Source organism: Manis pentadactyla, chromosome 11 (genome assembly GCF_030020395.1).
Source record: "Manis pentadactyla isolate mManPen7 chromosome 11, mManPen7.hap1, whole genome shotgun sequence".
NCBI classification, from domain to species: Eukaryota; Metazoa; Chordata; class Mammalia; order Pholidota; family Manidae; genus Manis; species Manis pentadactyla.
This window is the reverse complement of record NC_080029.1, coordinates 28,303,841-28,324,065: the sequence shown is the minus strand read 5'-3', so window position 1 is coordinate 28,324,065 and position 20,225 is coordinate 28,303,841. Positions and strand designations below refer to the sequence as shown.

Here is a 20,225-nt window from a genome sequence, read left to right as displayed (position 1 = left end):
GGATTAGGGCTTCACTCTAAGGCCTCATTTAACCAGAATTCCCCCCTTAAAAGCCCTATTTCCAAATACAGTCACATTGGGGGTTAGGGCTTTAACAAATGAATTTGGGGGGCACAATTCAGTCTGCAGCAAACTTTAAACCCTCATGATTTCATTTTAGATATATGTTTTGTATATATTTGTGTGCAGTGGATAATTTTTAAGAGTATCATACTGTTTTGTTTGGTAACTTGCCTTTTAAATTAACCATCATGGCTATCCTTGCATGTGAATAGAGGCATTTCAGCACACTTTTAGTGGAATTATATTATTTCATTGTTTGAATGTTAGGTAATACTCTTTTGACATTTGTGTTGCTTTTTCTTTTTGCTATTAAAACTTTGAATATATATCTCTGTGCACTTATGTGATTATTTCTTTATGATGAAGTCCTAGAAGTGGACTGCTGGGTCATAGAGATATAAAAGTTTTTAAAGCATACTGCAAAAAGTCTTCCAGAAATGCTGTATCAATTATAAAGAGCAGTGTATATATATGTGTGTCCCCATCCATATCTCCATCCTCCTAGCAACTCAGTATTTTTTGTTTGTTTGTTTTTTATTAAGTTATCATTGATATATACTCTTATGAAGGTTTCACATGAAAAACAATGTGGTTACCACATTCACCCATATTATTGAGTCCCCTCTATACTCCATTGAAGTCATTGTCCATCAGTGTACTAAAATGCCATAGAGTCACTACCTGTCTTCTCTGTGCTGCACTGTCTTCCCCATGACTGCCCCCACACCATGTGTACTAATCATAATACCCCTCAATCCCCTTCTCCCTCACTCCTCACCCTCCCACCCCCATCCTTCCCAACCCCTCCCCCTTGGTAACCTCTAAGCCTTCTTGGAGTCTATGAGTCTGCTGCTGTTTTTTTTTTTTCCAGCTCTCTTACTCTTTTTTGTTTTTTTTGTTTTTATTAAGGTATCTGATATACAATCACATGAGCAACATTGTGGTTAAGTTACTAGATTCCCCCCATTATCAAGTCCCCACCGCATACCCCATTACAGTCACTGTCCATCAGCACAGTAAGATGCTATAGAGTCACTACTTGTTTTCTCTGTGCTATACTTCCTGCCCCATGCCCCCCCTACATTATGTGTGCTAATCATAATGCCCCTTAATCCCCTTATCCCTCCCTTTCCACCCCCTCCCCAGTCCCTTTCCCTTTGGTAACTGTTAGTCCATTCTTGGATTCTGTGAGTCTGTTGCTGTTTGTTCCTTGAGTTTTGCTTTGTTGTTATGAGGCAGGGACCATGGATCTAGTCAAAGTAGGGTGAGGGCCTCCAGAAAAAGCAAGGCAGGATATTTACAGTCAGAGCAATGTAACTACATGCAAGGAAACCCCCTACCAAATGTGTTAAACATTAAGCTTTAGAGTCATTCTTCAGTGAGGTCAGTTAATATTCCACAGATAAAAGAGAGTAGCCCATATTTTTATTATGCTAATCATTTGTAATTGTGTGTAAGATTCACTTTAGCATGCTGAAAGGCCCATGCCTCTGTGCTGTCTTTCCTCCTTCAGACCTGATGAGGTAATTTGCAATCTGGGCAATTAATAATGGCAAGCAAGCTCTGCCATAAACAACATAGTAAAAGGCAGGAAGGATTCCACCTTAAAGACAAGATTGTATTTTAATACCCAGGAAGTTAAGAAGTAAGATTCTTAACTTACTCTTTAGCAAACAGACAATACCTCAGCCCACCTTAGGGGCTGGACAGGCAGTCTTGTTTGATATGCTCCCAGACCAAGATGCCAGTATCTCAGGGAAAAATCAGAGCAGGAAGTTCCTAGTGTTAATTCTAAATATTCAGGGACCACTTAACAAGTCCACACCCCTAAGTCTTTTTTCATGTTGCCAAAAATCCTCAGCTGTCTATAAAACCACTAGACAACACACAACTACAGGCTCTCTTGTTCCCTCCTGGCATGAGCCAGGAGCTCTGTCCTCTTACTTTATATCTAAATAAAAGACTTTACCTGGCTCTCTTACCTTGAATGTTTGCTAAGTTCATTCTTCTTCAACTCCGCAAACAAGAACCCCGGCATCAGTTACACTCCACAAATGAGGGAAATCATTTGGTACTTGTCTTTCTCTGCCTGGCTTATTTCACTGAGCTTAATACCCTCTAGCTCCATCCATGTTGTTGCAAATGGTAGGATTTGTTTCTTTCTTATGGCTGAATAGTATTCCTTTGGGTATACTGTACCACACCTTCTTTATCCATGCATCTACTGATGGACACTTAGGTTACTTCCATACCTTGGCTATTGTAAATAGTGCTGCAATAAACATAGGGGTGCATCTGTCTTTTTGAATCTGAGAACTTGTTTTCATTGTAGCAACTCAGTATTTTTATTATTTTTGGCTAATTTGATCAGGGGAAGAAGAGACCTCGGTTATGTAAAACCCACAGTTTGTTCTTTCAGACGCCTCTGGCTCCCTGGAGGGGCTTGGGGAACCTAATGGAAAAAATTCAACTGAGTTTAGCTATGGGTTATCAGTCGGACAGACAAATGAATTACAACAGGCAGTAAGAAGGACGCTAAGGGTAATCTGCAGGAGAAGGGAATTTTAGAAGTTCTTTCATGGAAGGGGCAATTGTTAAAATTAGGTTTTTAAAGTTCTAAACTTTAGTTAGGCTCCTCACTCTCGATTAGCTGAAATTGCTTCCGTAAAGAAAACAGTATCTGCTGACCACTCTGAGAGGTTAATATCAGGAGTCCAACGCATCATCCGCAGCCGCGCTGCAGCCATTGATTTGAGTGGCAGCGGGGCGCGAGGACGCAGGTGGCCGCCGCTCGGTCCCACAATGCTCCGCTCGCGCCACCCTGAGGGCGGAGAGAAAGGACCACTGCCGGGGCAGGGAATCCGTGGGGAGTGCCGAGAAGTGCGCACGCGCACCGACCCTTACGGGCCCTAGCAACCAAAGCGGTGACAGTAGCAACGGCCGGAATGGTGAGTACCCTCCAGGTCTCGTAGCCAAAGCTGAGAGGAGACGGGAACTGGAAATGGGTGACTGTGGAGTGTTGAGGGTGGGGGTCGGGGGTCCTTGAACAGCAGAAGGGAGCTGGTAGTGGACACCAACTTCGTGGAGTTAGAGGCCTGAGGCGAAAGAGAAGCCCTGGCACCGGATGGTCTGGGGTGAGTGCGGCCTGGGGTTGGTTGGAGGTTGGGTTAAAGTGGAGGGACTCTGGCCGAAGAAAGGGAGGGAAAAGAGCAGGACATTCTCGAAAAAGAGCAGGTTAGAGTGGGAAACGTGATGGAAGGGAGAGTGTGAATAAGGATGTCTCTTTACATAGAAGTAATTTCCCCTCCTGGAGAGACCTGGGGGAAGCGGGGGGAGCTGTTTATGAGAGGCGTGTGTGTAACACCGATTGCAGAGTATTGGTACTGTAATGTGCCCAGGCTGCCCTCTGAATGACTGTGAGTACAGTTATTAGATAACATGTACCCACTCCGACAAAATATATTGGAGTACTGTTTCCCCAATTTCAGTATGCATAAATATGATTTTAGTTGGCGTAAGTATGAACTTACTCAATGGTCTGTTCCATCAAAGCTCTTTGTGAAGTAACGATTTTACCTAGTGATTTTACCTCAACTCCTGCTTAGTTTGCAAAGGGATGTTGTTGGTTGGTTACAGACCCAGCCAAAGCTTTTTAAGCAAAGTATGTGATTTTCCTACCTGATGGACATGCTTATGAAGAATAAGTATTACTAGCTGTCTTCTTTTTTGTGATTCCAGTGCAATATAAGGGAGCAGAAATTGAACCTAGGAAACTGAAATAGTGGGGAGACCATGCCTGTCCTCAACCACAAGATTAAATACCAGTCTTTTAAAAGTAGTTTTCTGCCCTGCTTTCTTCACTTTATTCCACAGACATTTAGCTGAAAAATTACTGCCAAGGAAAGTAAAAAGTTCTGGAGTCTAGGTTTATATTCAGGTAAAGAAATAATCAGCCCTAAGTAATCCTGAAAAGTATGAACCATGAAAGTCATTGAAAATCTTCAAATAGAAAAACAGAACAGTAATTAGATGAAGCTAGCTGAGGCTGCAAACTAGTAGTGCTGGAACCCTCCAGAAACACAGGCCCACACAGATTTTTAATTTTAAAAAAATTAGCTTCTAAAGTCTTAAAATGATCATGTTCCATATTTAAGATTTCTGGCTTTCTGGAAAATCAGAAATCCTATATTTCACCATTGAACACTTTTTTTTTCTTCACATTTTTGTATTACTGAAATATAGTATAATAGGCAGCATCTTAGTGGTACGTAAAATAAGCATGTTACTTTCAATTTTTGAAAAAAATGTGATACTAGGATACCTCTTTTCCCAAGTCCCACCTGCTAAAGTTTTCTGGAGCCAAGTAGAGGTTATCTTCTGTAAGTGGCCAGCTTTAGTCATTAATGATGTCATTTCAGTTTTTGACTCCTGCTATCTATAGGGGAGCTAGTGACCTTACAGATCAATGTATAAACAGCTAGATTGCATCCACTTGAAAGTATTCTTATGTATGTCTTTCTATGGACCCATGCAAGAATTTCTCTGGGAAATATATCCAGGAGTGGAATTGTGGAGTCATAGGGTCTTGTGCATATGTAATTTCCCTAGGCATTGTAAAACTGCTTTCCAGAATGGCTCTATAAGTTTTTACTTCCTTTGGTAATGCATGAGAGTTCCCATTTTCTTTACATTCTCATCAACTTTCTAACTTTTACCAATCTCAGGATGTATTTAATATCCCATTGTTTTACTGTGTATTTCTCTGGTTTTCACTGAGTTCAGATACCTCATAATATTGTTGGTCATCTGGATTTCATTTTCTATGAATTTTATTTTATGTTTTTTGCAAACTTTTTCATTTTTCTTTTTGGTTTTGAATTTTAGGAGTTCCTTGTATATTCTAGATACTTGTTGGTTATACGTTGAAAATATCCCCTCCCAGTTTTTCTATTAACTTTGTCAGCAGTATTCTTCACTTGCTGAACTCCATTTGTTCTAATATTTGTCAGCTCATTCTACTTTCTACACAGATGATCATCTGCACATAGTGAGTTTATTTCTTTTAATCATTCTGATTTGTATTTCTTTTCATTATAATGTTGATAAAGATCTCTTGTACCATGTTAAACAGTAGCAGTGATCAAGGCATCCTTGCTGTGTTTGGGATCGTAAAAGAGAATACTTTTAATATTAACTGTCCCAGTTTGCCCCACCTTGACCACCTTACTTAAAATAAAGATTCTCCACATTCATATATATACCCATCCTGATACCCCTTAGCAAGCTCAGCATTTTTTTCCTTAGTAATTGTCCCCTTCTAACATACTGTATAATTTATTTACTTATTAAACATATTATTTACTGTCTATCTCCCACCAATAGATGTAAGTTCCATGAAGGCAGGGATCTTTGATTTCTTCATTGTTATATGCTAAGCAGTGGAAGAATGTTTGATACAAGGTTGATCTTCTCAGTGAACATTTTGCTGAAATGAATGAATTTCTCCATTAGGTATGGTGTTTGTTGTAGCTTTTTGGTATGTAGCTTTTATCAAGTAAGGAATTTCCCTTTAACTCTTAGTTGAGAGCTTTTAATATCAGTTGTAGAACTTTATCAAGTGCTTTTCCTGCACTTATTAAAATAAATGTGATTTTTGGCCCTGTAATCCATTAAAAAATTATTTGCATTTATAGATTTTTCTGTTGTTAAACAATCCTTACATTCCTGGGATAAGCTGTTCTTGATCATGATCACTACACACCATTGACATTGGAAACTAATATTGTATCTAGAATTTTCAAATCTGGGTTGAGAAGTAACAACGGCTCCTTATCTGGTTATGGCATCAAGGACATTCTAAGCCTCATAAAATAATTTGGCAGCTTTCTCTTTTTCTGGTTTCTGAAACAACTTGTATAACAGGGAATATCTGTTCCTTGAAAGCTTGGTAGAACTCACTTGTAAAATGATTAGGCTTGTAACTTTAGGGGAAGAAGCTGAGGGAAAATTTCTTTGATTATCTTTTTAATGTTTTAAATAGTTATTGGTCTATTCAAATTTTCTGATTCTTGTGACAGTTTTGGCACTTTTTTGTTTTTTCTAGAAATGCATACTTTGTCTAGGTTTTCAAACTTACTACCATATATTTGCTTGTAATATTTAATGTTTAAAATCCCTGTGGTATCTGTTATTGCTCTGTATTAATTGCACATTTTTATTCTGTATATCTCTCTCTTTTGCTCAGACAGGCTTGCCAGAGATTTAAGAACCAACTCAGTTTCATTAATCTCCCCCTACTCTCTCCTGGTTTTCATTGACTTTCTTCGTATTTCCTTCTGTCTTCTTTGGGTTTGCAATGTACTTTCCAAATATTTTGAATGCTTAGCTTATTCATTTTCTCTCTTGTTCTCTTTATTTTCAAATAAATGTATTTAAAGCTGTTAGCTTCCTTTTAAGTGTTATATTCATCAAATTTTGACATTTTTGTCTTGTATGTTATTATTTTACTTTAATTTACAATTTTCTTTTCTTTCTAACCCAAGGGTTATTTATTAGTATGTCTTTACTTTCTAGACATAATGGTTATACTTTTAAGACTTTTCTTATGTTATTGTTTGGAGTTCTCTCTCTTTTTTAAATGAGCTCCAACAATAATTCAAAGGATGTCTTCCTTGGCTTCCCTTTAAAGTTTTAAATATCATATTAAATTGAATTAAAGCTACAATTGATTTTAAGATGTAACATTATTTATGTTCTACTAAGAAAGAAAAATAAGTTGGAATTAAACTATGAAAATTTCTTATGATGTAGAATGTTTATTTTGTTCTTATTAACAGAATTTTTAAAAATGTATTTAGGCATATAGAGTTTTATCATATGCCTCCTTTGCAAAGATAAAAAGGAATATATGTATATGAAATAAAAGGTCAATATTTTCCTAAAATTTCATCACTGCCACCTGGCCACAGCAACTGTAAATTATTCCTAGTTGTAAAATGCATCCAAATCTCAAATATGTTAAAATGTAAAAGAAGATAATAGGTCTTAGAATCAATGAAATAAGATATATTTTAATGTCAAGTGTTGAAAGCTATATACTTTTTATATATAAACCAAGTGGGAGTGTAATATATGGGCATTACATCACGATTTTCTTAATTTCTCTGAGAGGTATTCAAATAAATCATTCTGATTTCAGAAAATTAAAATACTCTCTTTGCATATAAAGTCTAAAAGAAAGAAGTTAATCTTTTTAATGATAGACACCAAGACTAACAATTATTACATGAAAATTGAATCAACAAGGCACACTGATAAAGAGAGCTTTGTTTTTTCCTTTTTTAAGGCAAAAGCAACAACAATCAAAGAAGCCTTAGCCAGATGGGTGAGTATATATGAGTTTTTACTTCTTTTAGAAACCATACAAGGAGAATTTTGGGGTAATTATTTAAATTTGACCATTTAGTACAGGAATCTCTGTGGTATTGGAAATCTTTAGCTATCTTGACTATGGTTGACTATGGTGGGAACATACATGAACCTACACAGGTGATAAAATTGTATAGAACCCACTACACACTTAAGAACATATTCACACTCATATGTACAAAAGAGTACAAGTAAAATTGGGAAAATCTGATTCAAATCAGTGGATGTATCAATATCATTATCCATTGATAGATGAATGGATGAAGAAAATGTGTATATATGCACAATGGAATAATAATCAGCCATAAAAGGAGGGAATGTGACAAAACAGATGAACCTTGAGGGCATTATGGTAAATGAAGTAAGTCAAGTAGAAAAAGACAAATATGTATGATCCAACTTACATGTGGACTCTAAAAAAGCTGCACTCATGGAAACAGAGTAGAATAGTGATTGTCAGGGGTTGGGGAGTGGGAGAAATAGGGAGATGTTGGTCAAAGGGTACAAACATCCAGTTACAGACAGACAAGCTCTGGGAATCTAATGTACAGCATGGTGACTATAGTTAATAATACTGTATTACATACTTGAAAGTTGCTAACAGGACAGATCTTAAATGTCAGCACCCCCAAAAATATTATGCAAAGTGATGGATGGAATTAACCTTATTGTGATAATCATTTTGAGGTACATACATGTATCGAATCATCACATTGTACAACTCAAACTTGCACAGTTATTAAATGTCAATTATATTTTAATAAAGATGGATAAAACAATATGATGTATAGAATTTTAGGAAGGAAACTGCATTGTAAAAAACATGCATCAATGTAACAACCCAAATTTCCACCAACTGGTGAATAGGTAAACAAAAGGTGGTATACCCACACAGTGGACTATTGTTTGGCTAGTTTAAGGAACAAACTGGATTTTTGGAAGAACCTCAAAAACTTTATGCTAAGTCGAAGAAGTCAGACATAAAGCCCCATTTATTATATGATTCCATTTATATGAAATGTCTAGAAAAGGCAGTTAGAGACTGGAAGCAGATCAGTGGTTACCTGAAGGAGTGGGAGGATAGGAGTATGGCTTTAGCATAAACCAGCACAAGGGATCTTTTGGGATAATGAAAATGTTCTAAAACTGGATTGTGCTATAATTGTATGATTCTATACATTTCTAAACATCATGGAATCATGTCCTTACAATAAATGACTTTTATAATATGTAAAAAATGCATTAAATATAAACTAAATATTTTGAAATATAACATTCTATAAAATTTGAACAGTTGTAATTCAGCATTATAAAAAGGATTTCCATAGAGTATGCAGATCGCATCTCAATTTTTATGCCAGTGATAACCTATTCGTTTGTATTCAATAGTTTTTTGCATAATAATGTATTTTTTTTTTTTTGCCTTTGTATCTGGGCTTTGAATAAAAAGTCCTTCAGAGACTTGGTACCTAGGGAAACTACACAAAGTGGGTAGGATAATGAAATATTTGAATTCTTGTTTCAGTGCTTACAAACTTTATATTCTAATTTTAATTCATTTCTCTTTTGGTTTGTGACAATCTGTTTTGTTAAAGAAAAAAAGAGTATGGAGTAGGCTTAGTATTAGATTCCATTTTCCTTGAATTGAATTTCAGGACTACTACATTTATTTATAACAAGTGTTTTTTTGTTTTGGTTTGTAGGTTCTATTTCTAGATTACATTGTTGCCGTAAATATTTGACTTTCAGATTATGTGAAGATATCAAACTCACTCTTTTACTGATTAACAGCATTTACTGAGAGTCTGCTAGATGTCCATTTCTCCTCCCCTAATCTACAAATGTATGGCACAAAAATAAATACTGAGTGGATGTGTATTAGATCTCTTTCTTTCAATTGATTATGTATTTTCCATTATTGATGTGTTATGATTAGATGTTTAAAAATAAGTCTTTTGTGTCTTATATTGTACTGTGTTACAGAAAACATAGGAAAGCAAAGGAAATGGAACTTGGGCTTTAGGAGCTTCCTGTTTTGTAAGAGATAGAACTAACTATAATTATTGGAGTACTTAGAAAATATTAGGTAGCATATATTGGTAATTAAATTTTAAATTGTGTACTTAGTACTGAAATTAAATTTTAAAATAGAATTTAGTAGTACATTATTGTAGAGCAAATAGCTTTGGCCTCAGCTGTGTTATAAAGAGCATTTCTTCCAAAATCCTGGGTATTTGGGAACTCTAGCTCAGACTGAACTGTATATAGAAAAAGAAAGAGGAGATAACAAAGGAAACAATTGATCTTATGGGTCTGAATCTGATATTTAAGAAAAGGTTGTTCAGGAACAAGGAATTCTTTCCAGAAGAACGTCTTTGTTGTTGTGTTTTGGTTTTATTAGTTGATAACTCGTAAAGGGGTTCAAACATGACACAAATAAAAATTATTTTCTTTCCTCTTCCTTTCCATTTGGTTGGAACCTAACAATGAATTATTTTAATCAACCATGTAAAAGCATGTTTATCAGGGTCAGTAAGTAAATGTTGTCAATAAGTGAACCCAAAAGAATGCACAGAATTATTAAATTCTAATAATTGTTTTGAAATAAACATTGAAAATCCTTGGAAATTCTGACCTTTTTAGTTCACATTAAAATCAGGAATCATTTTCTTCCAAATTAATTTTTATCATAGGAAGAAAAAACCAGTCAGAAGCCATCTGAAGCTAAAGAGATAAAGCTTTATGCCCAGATTCCCCCTATAGAGAAGATGGATTCATCCTTGTCCACCCTTGCTAATTGCGAGTAAGTTCTGTTGTCTTTTTTCATCCATTTAGTATTGCCAAGTTTCCCTTCCTTTTCTAAATACCCAAACTGAAAACTGTGTTTGTTTTCTCTGTCTTGATTTCCTTTTTTGTTTGCTTAATGCTATTCTCCTTTTGGCAAGGCCAATCATAGACATTATTGGTGTATAGGATTATTAATAGAGTAATCCTGAACAATATAGTTTTTTTTATGGTACAATTTTTATTATGTGCCTGAAAAATAGAAATTTTCTTATCTCTTGGGAAAAGCTAAGTAACATAATAAAATAATCACTCTAGAAAGTTGTCAGTCTAGTACTTAGAGCCTAAGAGATACTGCTTTAAAAAACTTTTTAAACTATAAAAATACATTGTAAACATCTAGAAAATATAAAAAAGAAAAGGAATTATTATCAACCAAAATTGCATTACTTTTTGAGAACCAGTGTTAACATTTTGATGTAGGGCCTTCTAATTTTTTTTCTAACTGGGATCAAGTTTCACTTACTATTTTATAACCCTATTTTCCCATGACTTTAAGTGTCAGATCTATATTAATTCTGTTTAACTTATTTTCTAAATACTCTATATACATTTTAGCAGGGTTCTGTGGCTAGTTTGAGGCATTTATACCATGACTTCTTGTAACCATGCTCTCAGGCTGCAATGTCTCTTGTCAGGGTGTAGAATTGTAGAATGTTATAGAATCATGTGGAGTTGTTTCTAATCTCTTCATCCTGTGTTTTTCTAAGTGTAGTCCCCTGACTAACTCATAAGAATCTCCTTATGCAGGAGATAAGCCCCACCTCAAATTTATAGAAACAGAATATCAACTGATGAAACCAAAGAATTTGTAGTTATAATAAGCAACTCGGGTGATTCTTAGACACATATTTGTGAACGTGTACATTAGACTGTCTTTGGAATTAAGGGGCAAAGCAAATGTATTTAGGTATTGTGTGCAACTTGTCCTTTGTGATGATAGCACAGTGTATCACATAAAAATCCACCTTAGATTTTTTTTGGCTTCAAAAGCATGATTTCAGAGAGCATTATTTCAAAGTGGCCCAAATATCTTTTTATCATAAAACCATTTCAAAAACAAACATTTATACTCTGTATCAAAATACCTCAGAAACTGCCTAGAAAGAGTCAACCTATTCATGTTTTTGCTGACAGTCTCTCTGGGCATGTTACCTAAACAACAATTACAGAATTACTCCCCAACCGTATTCCCAGATATAAGGTACTCTGTTTTTTACAGGTAGTTCTTAAGAGTGGGGGATGACTAGAAATATATACAAATTTGACCAATAACTTATACTGTACAGTAAAAAAAAATTAATATTTCTTCTCCAGTCCAATCAGAAAGGATAAATAAGATCACATGTTCTAGTGTCAAATTTGGGGGGTTTAAATTTAGTACTGCCACTTCCTGGCTGTGTAATATTAGACAAATTGCTTAGCATATCTGTGCCTCAGTTTCTTCATTTGTAAAATGTGGATAATATTTCACAGGATTGTTGTGATGGTTAACATAGTTAATACATGTAAAGTACTTAGAAGAATACTGAGCACACATTAAATGTTCCATAAAATTACTTTTATTATGTTTTGCGTGAAATTTATTAAGATAGTAAACATTTTTGTCAAGAAGGAAAAATTAAGAATGTGTAATCATGCTTCCTTTAAAATTTTGTTTTTATATAATTAAAGTATGTATAGAGAAAATCTAGACAAATATATACAAATTATTAAAAGAAGTTATCTCTGGGAGAATGTGCAGGTGGTTAGGATTATATATACTTCATACAATGTTCATTTCTAAATGATTTTACACATGAGAAAATAAATATCTCCACATGTGCATATATACAGTCACACTTTTTTTTTTTTTTATTTTGCTTATCTGTATTTTCTACAGAAATTTGAGAATCAGCATGTCAATTTTGTTTAAAAATCCTGGAGTTAGGACAGTGACTGTAAAGGGGCATGTGGGGGGGTACAGTTAAACTTTTTACAAAAAGGGATCATATAAAATATTTTGTTAGATGGTTTTTTTAACTTAAGTAAATTCATGGACATTTTCCCAAGTCAGTATCTGTAACTCAATGTTATTTGTTTTTGTGGCAGAATAGTATTTCATTATCTATTCCTTAGTTGATGGATGTTTATAGATTCTTTTTCCCAATCTTTTGCTATTACAATAATGTAATAAATAACCTTATTCACATATCTTTTGGCATTTATGTTAGTATTACAGTAGGATGTATTCCTGGAAATGAATTAATGTCAAAGAATACATGCATTAAAAAATTTAATAGATAACACTAAATTGCCCTAATAAGGCTTTTTTTTAAATTTTCTACAATGAGTGTGTATTAAGTTTTGTAATCAGAAAAAAATATGAACATTTCAAGATGGAGGAATATATGCCATTTCTGATCAGGAAAAAAAGGATTCAGTGTAAAAAGGAAATATGACTTAAATATCATCTTCTATGGGCACTTAAGGAAAAATTTCTGATATACCATATAAAATTTTTTCATATTAATTCAAGTTTTCCTTTGTTCTTTTTAAGGAAGCTTTCACTGTCTACAAACTGCATTGAGAAAATTGCCAACCTGAATGGCTTAAGTAAGTGATCCACAGTAACAGATGGGTTCTTTGATTTTCTAGTTGTTGAAGTGAACATTCCAGAGAGACTATGTAATCCCAGAAGCTTGCACCTGTGTTTCACCACAGTATGTTAGGTGACAGACAGAACTATAAACCGTGTGTTGTAAATTTAAGTATTCAAGAAAATTGGAGATAGCATGATACCTGAACATTTTTAAGTCACTTTAAAGCTTTTAGAGAACATTGAGATATCTTAAAATAGAAAAATCAGATTTCTAATTATATTTCTTTTGTTCAAATCTGTCTTCTGTTTCATGCTTGTTATATTTAAAATTTAACTCCTTACCATCCCTGTTTTCCTGTGCTCTTTATCTTGGTTAATGATGTCATCACCTTCCCAGTTGCCAAGGCCTCTGACTCCTTGTTCTAGTTTCCTGTGTCTGCTGGAACTTGGTGACTAAAAATAACAGAAATTTATTCCCTCACAGTTCTGAGGGCCATAAGTCTAAAATCAGTTTTACTGGGCCAATATCAAGGCTTTGACAGAGCCACACTCGCTCCAGAGGCTTTAGGGGGGAATCTGGCCTTGCCTGTTCTAGACTGTGACAGTTGCCACTTGGCTTTGTCACTGCTTCACTCCGATCTCTGCCTCTGTGGTCATATTCCCTTCTCTTTTGTCTGTATCAGATCTTTCTTTACCTCACTCTTAGGAGGATACATGTGATTGCATTTAGGGAACACCTAGATAACTAAGGATACTCTCCCCATCTTAAGCTCTCTAACTTAAACACATCTGCAAAGTACTTTTTTCCATATAAGGTAACATTCACAGGTTCCAGAGATTAGGATATAGGTATCTTCAGTGAGCCATTATTTAGCCCACCATATTCCCCCTTTACTTCCCTCAAGCCCTACATCCAGGTTCACTAAGTCCTGTTAACTCCATTCTTTGAAAGAGCTCTCAAATAATTTGTTGCTTTTCCATTTCCAGGAGCTCCAGCTTTAACGTAGACCCACATCATCTCCCCCTTAGAGAGTGTTTTTCAAACATTTTTGACTATTTTCCACAGTAAGAAATACATCTGAGTTCATGACTTAGTACATATATTCACATGAGTACACATGTCAAATATACATATATGAGTATACATATTCTATATGAACTGGAGTAAAGTTTGTAAAACAATACTTACCCTTATAGCATAGGTTCCAGTATAAATTTTAAAAATTTGATTTTATTTTTTTAAAATGCTTGTCACAATCCTCTAAGTTGATTTCACATGACCCACTGTTTGAAAAACACAGCTTTATGATTTTTGTGATAACCTCCTATTTGATCTCCTTGTCTCTTTTCTGTTCTTCAGTTGACCTTCAGCACTAATGCCAGAGTTTTCTTTCTAAAAATATTATTCTCATTATTATTTCTCTAGATAATCATTTAATGTCTCTCCTTTGCCTAATAAAGACCAAGTGCCTTAATATTGCATTCAAAGTCATCTAAAATCTTGTACCACCCTTTTCACACCCAAATGCTTCATTCTTTTTTATTATTTTGTACATTTGTTAATGCAGTGCTTCTTGTTGAGAAGAGCCCCTTCCTCTAATAGGGAAGTCCTACAAGAAACAAAATTAAGATTACAAATTATAAGTTTAAAATGTAATTTCTCTCTCTGAAAACTTCTCTAATCTCTATCATCATAATTACTCCTTCTTTGGGAACATTTATAATAGTTGACCTTAGATTATAATAATTACCTACTTCATATAGTTATTGTGAAGATTAAATGGGTTAGTATGTATAAAGTGCTTAGAATAGTGCTTGGAACATTTAAATGCATAAGGAATATTAGCCATTATTATAGTTACTGAGGAATATATTCTGTCCCTTTAAATAATGGGGTTCCTTGAGGGCAAGCATCAGATTTTACTAATTTTTTAAATCTTCTATTCTAAATCCCCATTTCCCCCAGTACCTTATTCAAAGTTGGCATTCAGTATTTATGTAGCACTATCTAATATGCTATTAGAACAATGCATAAAATGACTCAATTCCAATTTTTCATTGATTGATTCAACATTTGAGACGTTTCTTTTATTCTCTGCTGTGGTTTCTTTGTAATTAAATAATTTGCTTAAAAGAGACTAACATTTATCAATACAGGTAACATGCTTTTTTTTATTTTTGGAAAAACATAGCTATGACAATAGTGAAAATGGACAACCTTCTATATATGGCTAGCAATGGGCTGTAACCCTATTCTGATGTTGGTCAATTGGTTAATGATTTTCAGGAAAATTGTATTAAGAAAAGTTCCAAAAAAATCAGTGGAAAAGAGTACCTTGATCAGTTATTGATGAATTTACTTGCACCATGTATTTGCCTATACTTGGTTCTGCTGTAACAAATAGTACTTCTCCAGTCAGGGAATACACTTTAGCTGTGACTGTGAAGCAAAAAGAAGCCACCTGATCCATATAAAGGACTGAATATGTGACTTTAGCTTGCTTCCCACCTCTTTCTTTTCATGAGCTCTGTAGTCATACCTATTATGCTATGATGAGAGGATCTGAAGTAGATATTCCTATTAAATGGAGTTTATAAGGCAGAATAACTCTAATGCAGTTTATGTTTATTGCACCAAAATAATGACTGGAAAACTTCATGACATGACTATGTTCAAAACTGTGACTAAAAAGCTGCACGATGTGAATATTAATAATCTCATATTAAAGATTAGAAAATAAATTTTGTTGCCCCATATCTTTGGTAAAAAAATTATACTTTACTCCTTCAGTTTTCTAAATAAATAAACATAAAACTTTAAGGTGCTGTCTTGATTTTCATGAGGACCTTGCATGAAGAAAAACACTGTGTTCCTTCTGGTGGTGCTCTGCTTACAAAGCACATAAAATATGGAAAATCTGTGATTGTGTTAATGTTAGAGCAGTTAATCTATTAACTTTGATATCATAATTTATTTCCCTATATTTATTTAGCCTTTCATTAGCATTTTCATGTGCATTTTTTTAAAAAGGAGTTTTATGTATTAAGTTAGATACTATCTTTGAAAGAGTTGTATATATCTGTTATTTCCAGTTTCTGAGGTGATTTCTCAGTCCCATCTTAGTTGGCCTATCAGCATATTTTGACATGGATGATTTTTTTCTTCTTTAAAGCAATTTCAGTATTTGGCTTTTAGGACACTGTACCCTCCTGATTTCCTCTTGCCTCTCTGAAGTACCATGGGACTTAATGCTTAGATCTCTTCTCTTTTCTGTCTTCATCTATTCCCTAGTTTATCTCATCCAGATCATGGCTTTACCATCTATATGCTGATGGCTGCCAAATTTATATCTTTACTCCAGACATCTCCTCTGAACTCCAAATTCGCACATTTAGTCACCTGATATGGATGTCTAACAGACATCTCAAATTTAACATGTCCAAAACTGAGTCCTGATATCCTTCCCTAGCCCCAGTTAAGCCAACTTTTTGTATGTCTGTCTCAGATAGTGACAACTCCATTCTTCCAGTTGCTTAGGCCAAACTCCTTGGAAATTTCTCGACTACTTTCTCATACATCCCCTGTAAGACCTATTATCTTTCTAACTTCATCTCCTATTACTTTCCTCTCATTGTCTCAGCTAGCTTCTTGTGTTTTGTGAACACTTCTGATGTTGTCCTGGCCTCAAAGCCTTTGTACTTGAAGTTCCTCTGCCTGTAAATGTTCTTCTTCCAGAGAGTCTCAGGGCTAGCTGCATCACTTCCTTTGAGTCTTTACTTAGAAGTCACTTATCTAAAATGTTAACTACTCCCAACTGACATTTTATTCCTTTCACCTGCTTTTTTTTTTCCTTCATATTTGTCAGTATCTAATATGCTTACTTATTTTATTATCTGCCAAATGTTAGCTCCATGACAGCAGGGATTTTTGTCTGTATTATTCACTGTTATATTGCAAGTGATTATAGCTGTACTTGACATATCATAGATGCTCAATAATAATGTAATATTAATATTACATCAATGTTAATATAAATATTAATAACTTTGAATAATTTGTATTCAAAAGTTTTTTGAATAAACTTTTTATTCTGCATGAAATAGAAAAAATGGTAATTTTTCTATATCAAGAAGCTTTAAAGAATAATTGATTTCCTTAAATGTTTAATTTTCATACATTTACAATTATATGGGATATATAAGTTTGTTATGGCTGCCCTAACAAATCTCACAGACTTTTAAACAAAAAAATTTTTAAAGACAAATTTATTTTCTCACAGTTGTGGAGCTATGAGTCCGAGATCAAGGTATCAGCAGGATTGATTTTTCTGAGGTTGCTCTCCTTGGCTTGGGGATGACCATCTTTTCCCTTTCTCTTCACATGGTCTTTCCTCTGTTGCTATCTGTGTCCTACTCTTCTGTTCTTATAAGGGCACTAGTCATATTGTATTTTACCTAAAATGATCATTTTACCTTAATTACCTCTTTAAAGGCCCAAATGTAAATACATTCACATTCTGAGGACTTCACCATTTGAATTTGTGGGAGGGATACCACTCAGCCTATAACGTGGGGTCTTGTTTCAATAGTTAAAACATTTTGCATGAATTAGGTCACTCTTTTTTTTTTTTTTTTTTTTTTTTTTTTTAGATAATTATTTTTTATTGAAGGGTAGTTGACACACAGTATTACATTACATTAGTTTCAGGTGTACAACACAGTGATTCAACATTTATATACATGATAATTCTAAGTACCAGCTATCACCATACCAAGTTGTTACAATATTTTGACTATATTCCTTATGCTATACATTACATCCCGGTTGCTTATTTATTTTACAATTGGAAGTGTGTACTTTTTCTTGGTTGTTGTTGTTAGGGCATCTCTCATTTTTATTGAACAAATGGTTGTTAACGACAATAAGATTCTGTATAGGGGAGTCAATGCTCAATGCACAATCATTAATCCACCCCAAGCCTAATTTGCGTCAGTCTCCAATCTTCTGAAGCATAACGAACAAGTTCCTACATGGAGAACAAATTCCTACACAGTGAATAAGTTACATGGTGAACAGTACAAGGGCAGTCATCACAGAAACTTTCGGTTTTGCTCATGCATTATGAACTATAAACAGTCAGTTCAAATATGAATACACATTTGGTTTTTATACTTGATTCATATGTGGATACCACATTTCTCTCTTTATTATTTTTAATAAGATGCTGAGGTGGTAGGTAGATACAACATAAAGGTAGAAAACATAGCTTAGTGTTGCAAGAGAGCAAATGCAGATGATCAGGTGTGTGCCTGTAGACTATGTGTTAATCCAAGCTAGACAAGGGCAACAAAACATCCACATATGCAGAAGATTTCTCTCAGAACAGGGGGGGTGAGGTTCTAAGCCTCACCTCTGTTGATCCCCAATTTCTCACCTGATGACCCCCCAGCGACTGTGCCTGTCCTAGGTTGTTCCTCCCCTGAGGAATCCCACCCGTCTCTGGCCAACCAGTCATCCTCCGGGGCCACACAGGGAAATGTCAAGTTGGCAAGTGAGAGAGAAGCCTTATTGTTTGAAATGGTTAGCTTTTTATTTCTTTGCATATTTATGCCCTGTGGCTTCTATGCCCAGCATTTGTCCTGAGGTATCTTTACCACTTGGAGGAGTTATGATACTCGGTAAATTTGATATGAGGCACGAATTCTATTTAAGAATTCGTTGTAATTAGGAAGGAAGAAGAAAAGCTATAGAAGTAGCAGGCGGGAGAAAACATGGGAAGATTGATTATTTCTTTGACATATCTTCTTGTAGAGTAACTTCAGCATGTATATATTTTAAGCTACTACTTAAATTGCGCACACACATTAACATAATAGGAGTATAGTTACATAACCAAAGCATACCTGTAATTACCAGCCATCTCCAGTGAAACCAAGAAAACCAGTTAGGCACCCTAGGCATTTGTGAAAACTTATCAATGATATGATGGTTATTATCTAACTGAATTTGAATAGTTTGAGAAAAATCAGACAAATTAAAACAACCCATTCCTGGGCACTGTTCACATCCCATATGTTCTTTTAACAGTAAATAGTCTGTAGTTGTAAGATTTTGGAGCGCTACAATTTGCACTTCTCCTAATTCTTGGTTGAGTTCCAACAGTATAGATCCAGTCAAATTTGTTGTTTTACTGTATGCACAGGCCAGCTTAGATATCTCCTTCATTCCCATGGCAAGTCCAGGAGCTGGTGGGATGAGTGCATCTACAGCTGTAGCAGTGCGTGGATCTTTGTTGGGGTTTTTTGATGATCATCTTCTGGCATGAGTCTTCCCGAGAGTGCTGATGTTGGAAGTTCTCTTTCATATCGTTTCTTAGTTCATTTTCGGGGTAGCCAAATTAGGCTTTGATCCTCTGTATAAACACAAACAGACCCTTTGCCTACACTTTTATATGTCCTTTATATTATTGTGTAGAACTCATTAGAGGTCACCACATAGGAACTGCATTTTTTTTTTTTTTAATCATTAATCTACACTTACATGACGAATACTTACGAATACTTTGTTTACTAGGCTCTCCCCTATACCAGGTCCCCCCTATATACTCCTTTACAGTCACTGTCCATCAGCGTAGCAACCTGTTGTAGAATCACTACTTGTCTTCTCTGTGTTGTACAGCCCTCCCCTTTCTCCCACCCCGCTATGGATGCTAATCTTAATACCCCCCTACTTCTCCCCCCCTTATCCCTCCCTACCCACCCATCCTCCCCAGTCCCTTTCCCTTTGGTACCTGTTAGTCCATTCTTGAGTTCTGTGATTCTGCTGCTGTTTTGTTCCTTCAGTTTTTCCTTTGTTCTTATATTCCACAGATGAGTGAAATCATTTGGTATTTCTCTTTCTCTGCTTGGCTTGTTTCACTGAGCAAAATACCCTCCAGCTCCATCCATGTTGCTGCAAATGGTTGGATTTGCCCTTTTCTTATGGCTGAGTAGTATTCCATTGTGTATATGTACCACATCTTCTTTATCCATTCATCTATCGATGGACATTTAGGTTGCTTCCAATTCTTGGCTATTGTAAATAGTGCTGCGATAAACATAGGGGTGCACTGATCTTTCTCATACTTGATTGCTGCATTCTTAGGGTAAATTCCTAGGAGTGCAATTCCTGGGTCAAATGGTAAGTCTGTTTTGAGCATTTTGATGTACCTCCATACTGCTTTCCACAATGGTTGAACAAGTTTACATTCCCACCAGCAGTGTAGGAGGGTTCCCCTTTCTCCACAGCCTCGCCAACATTTGTTGTTGT

At 35.2% G+C, this 20,225-nt stretch overlaps 1 protein-coding gene across 1 annotated transcript in view; it reads left to right on the top strand.

The window, feature by feature from the left end:
• The first annotated feature begins 2,899 nt into the window (after positions 1–2,899).
• DNAL1 (dynein axonemal light chain 1) overlaps positions 2,900–20,225 on the top strand; it is a 40,977-nt gene continuing 23,651 nt past the window's right edge. Inside the window, exons 1-4 of the mRNA XM_036913253.2 lie at positions 2,900–3,011; positions 7,409–7,447; positions 10,185–10,294; positions 12,875–12,930. Of these exons, the coding sequence (XP_036769148.1) occupies positions 3,009–3,011; positions 7,409–7,447; positions 10,185–10,294; positions 12,875–12,930 (208 nt within the window). The 5' untranslated portion in view covers positions 2,900–3,008. The remainder of the gene's footprint in view (positions 3,012–7,408; positions 7,448–10,184; positions 10,295–12,874; positions 12,931–20,225) is intronic.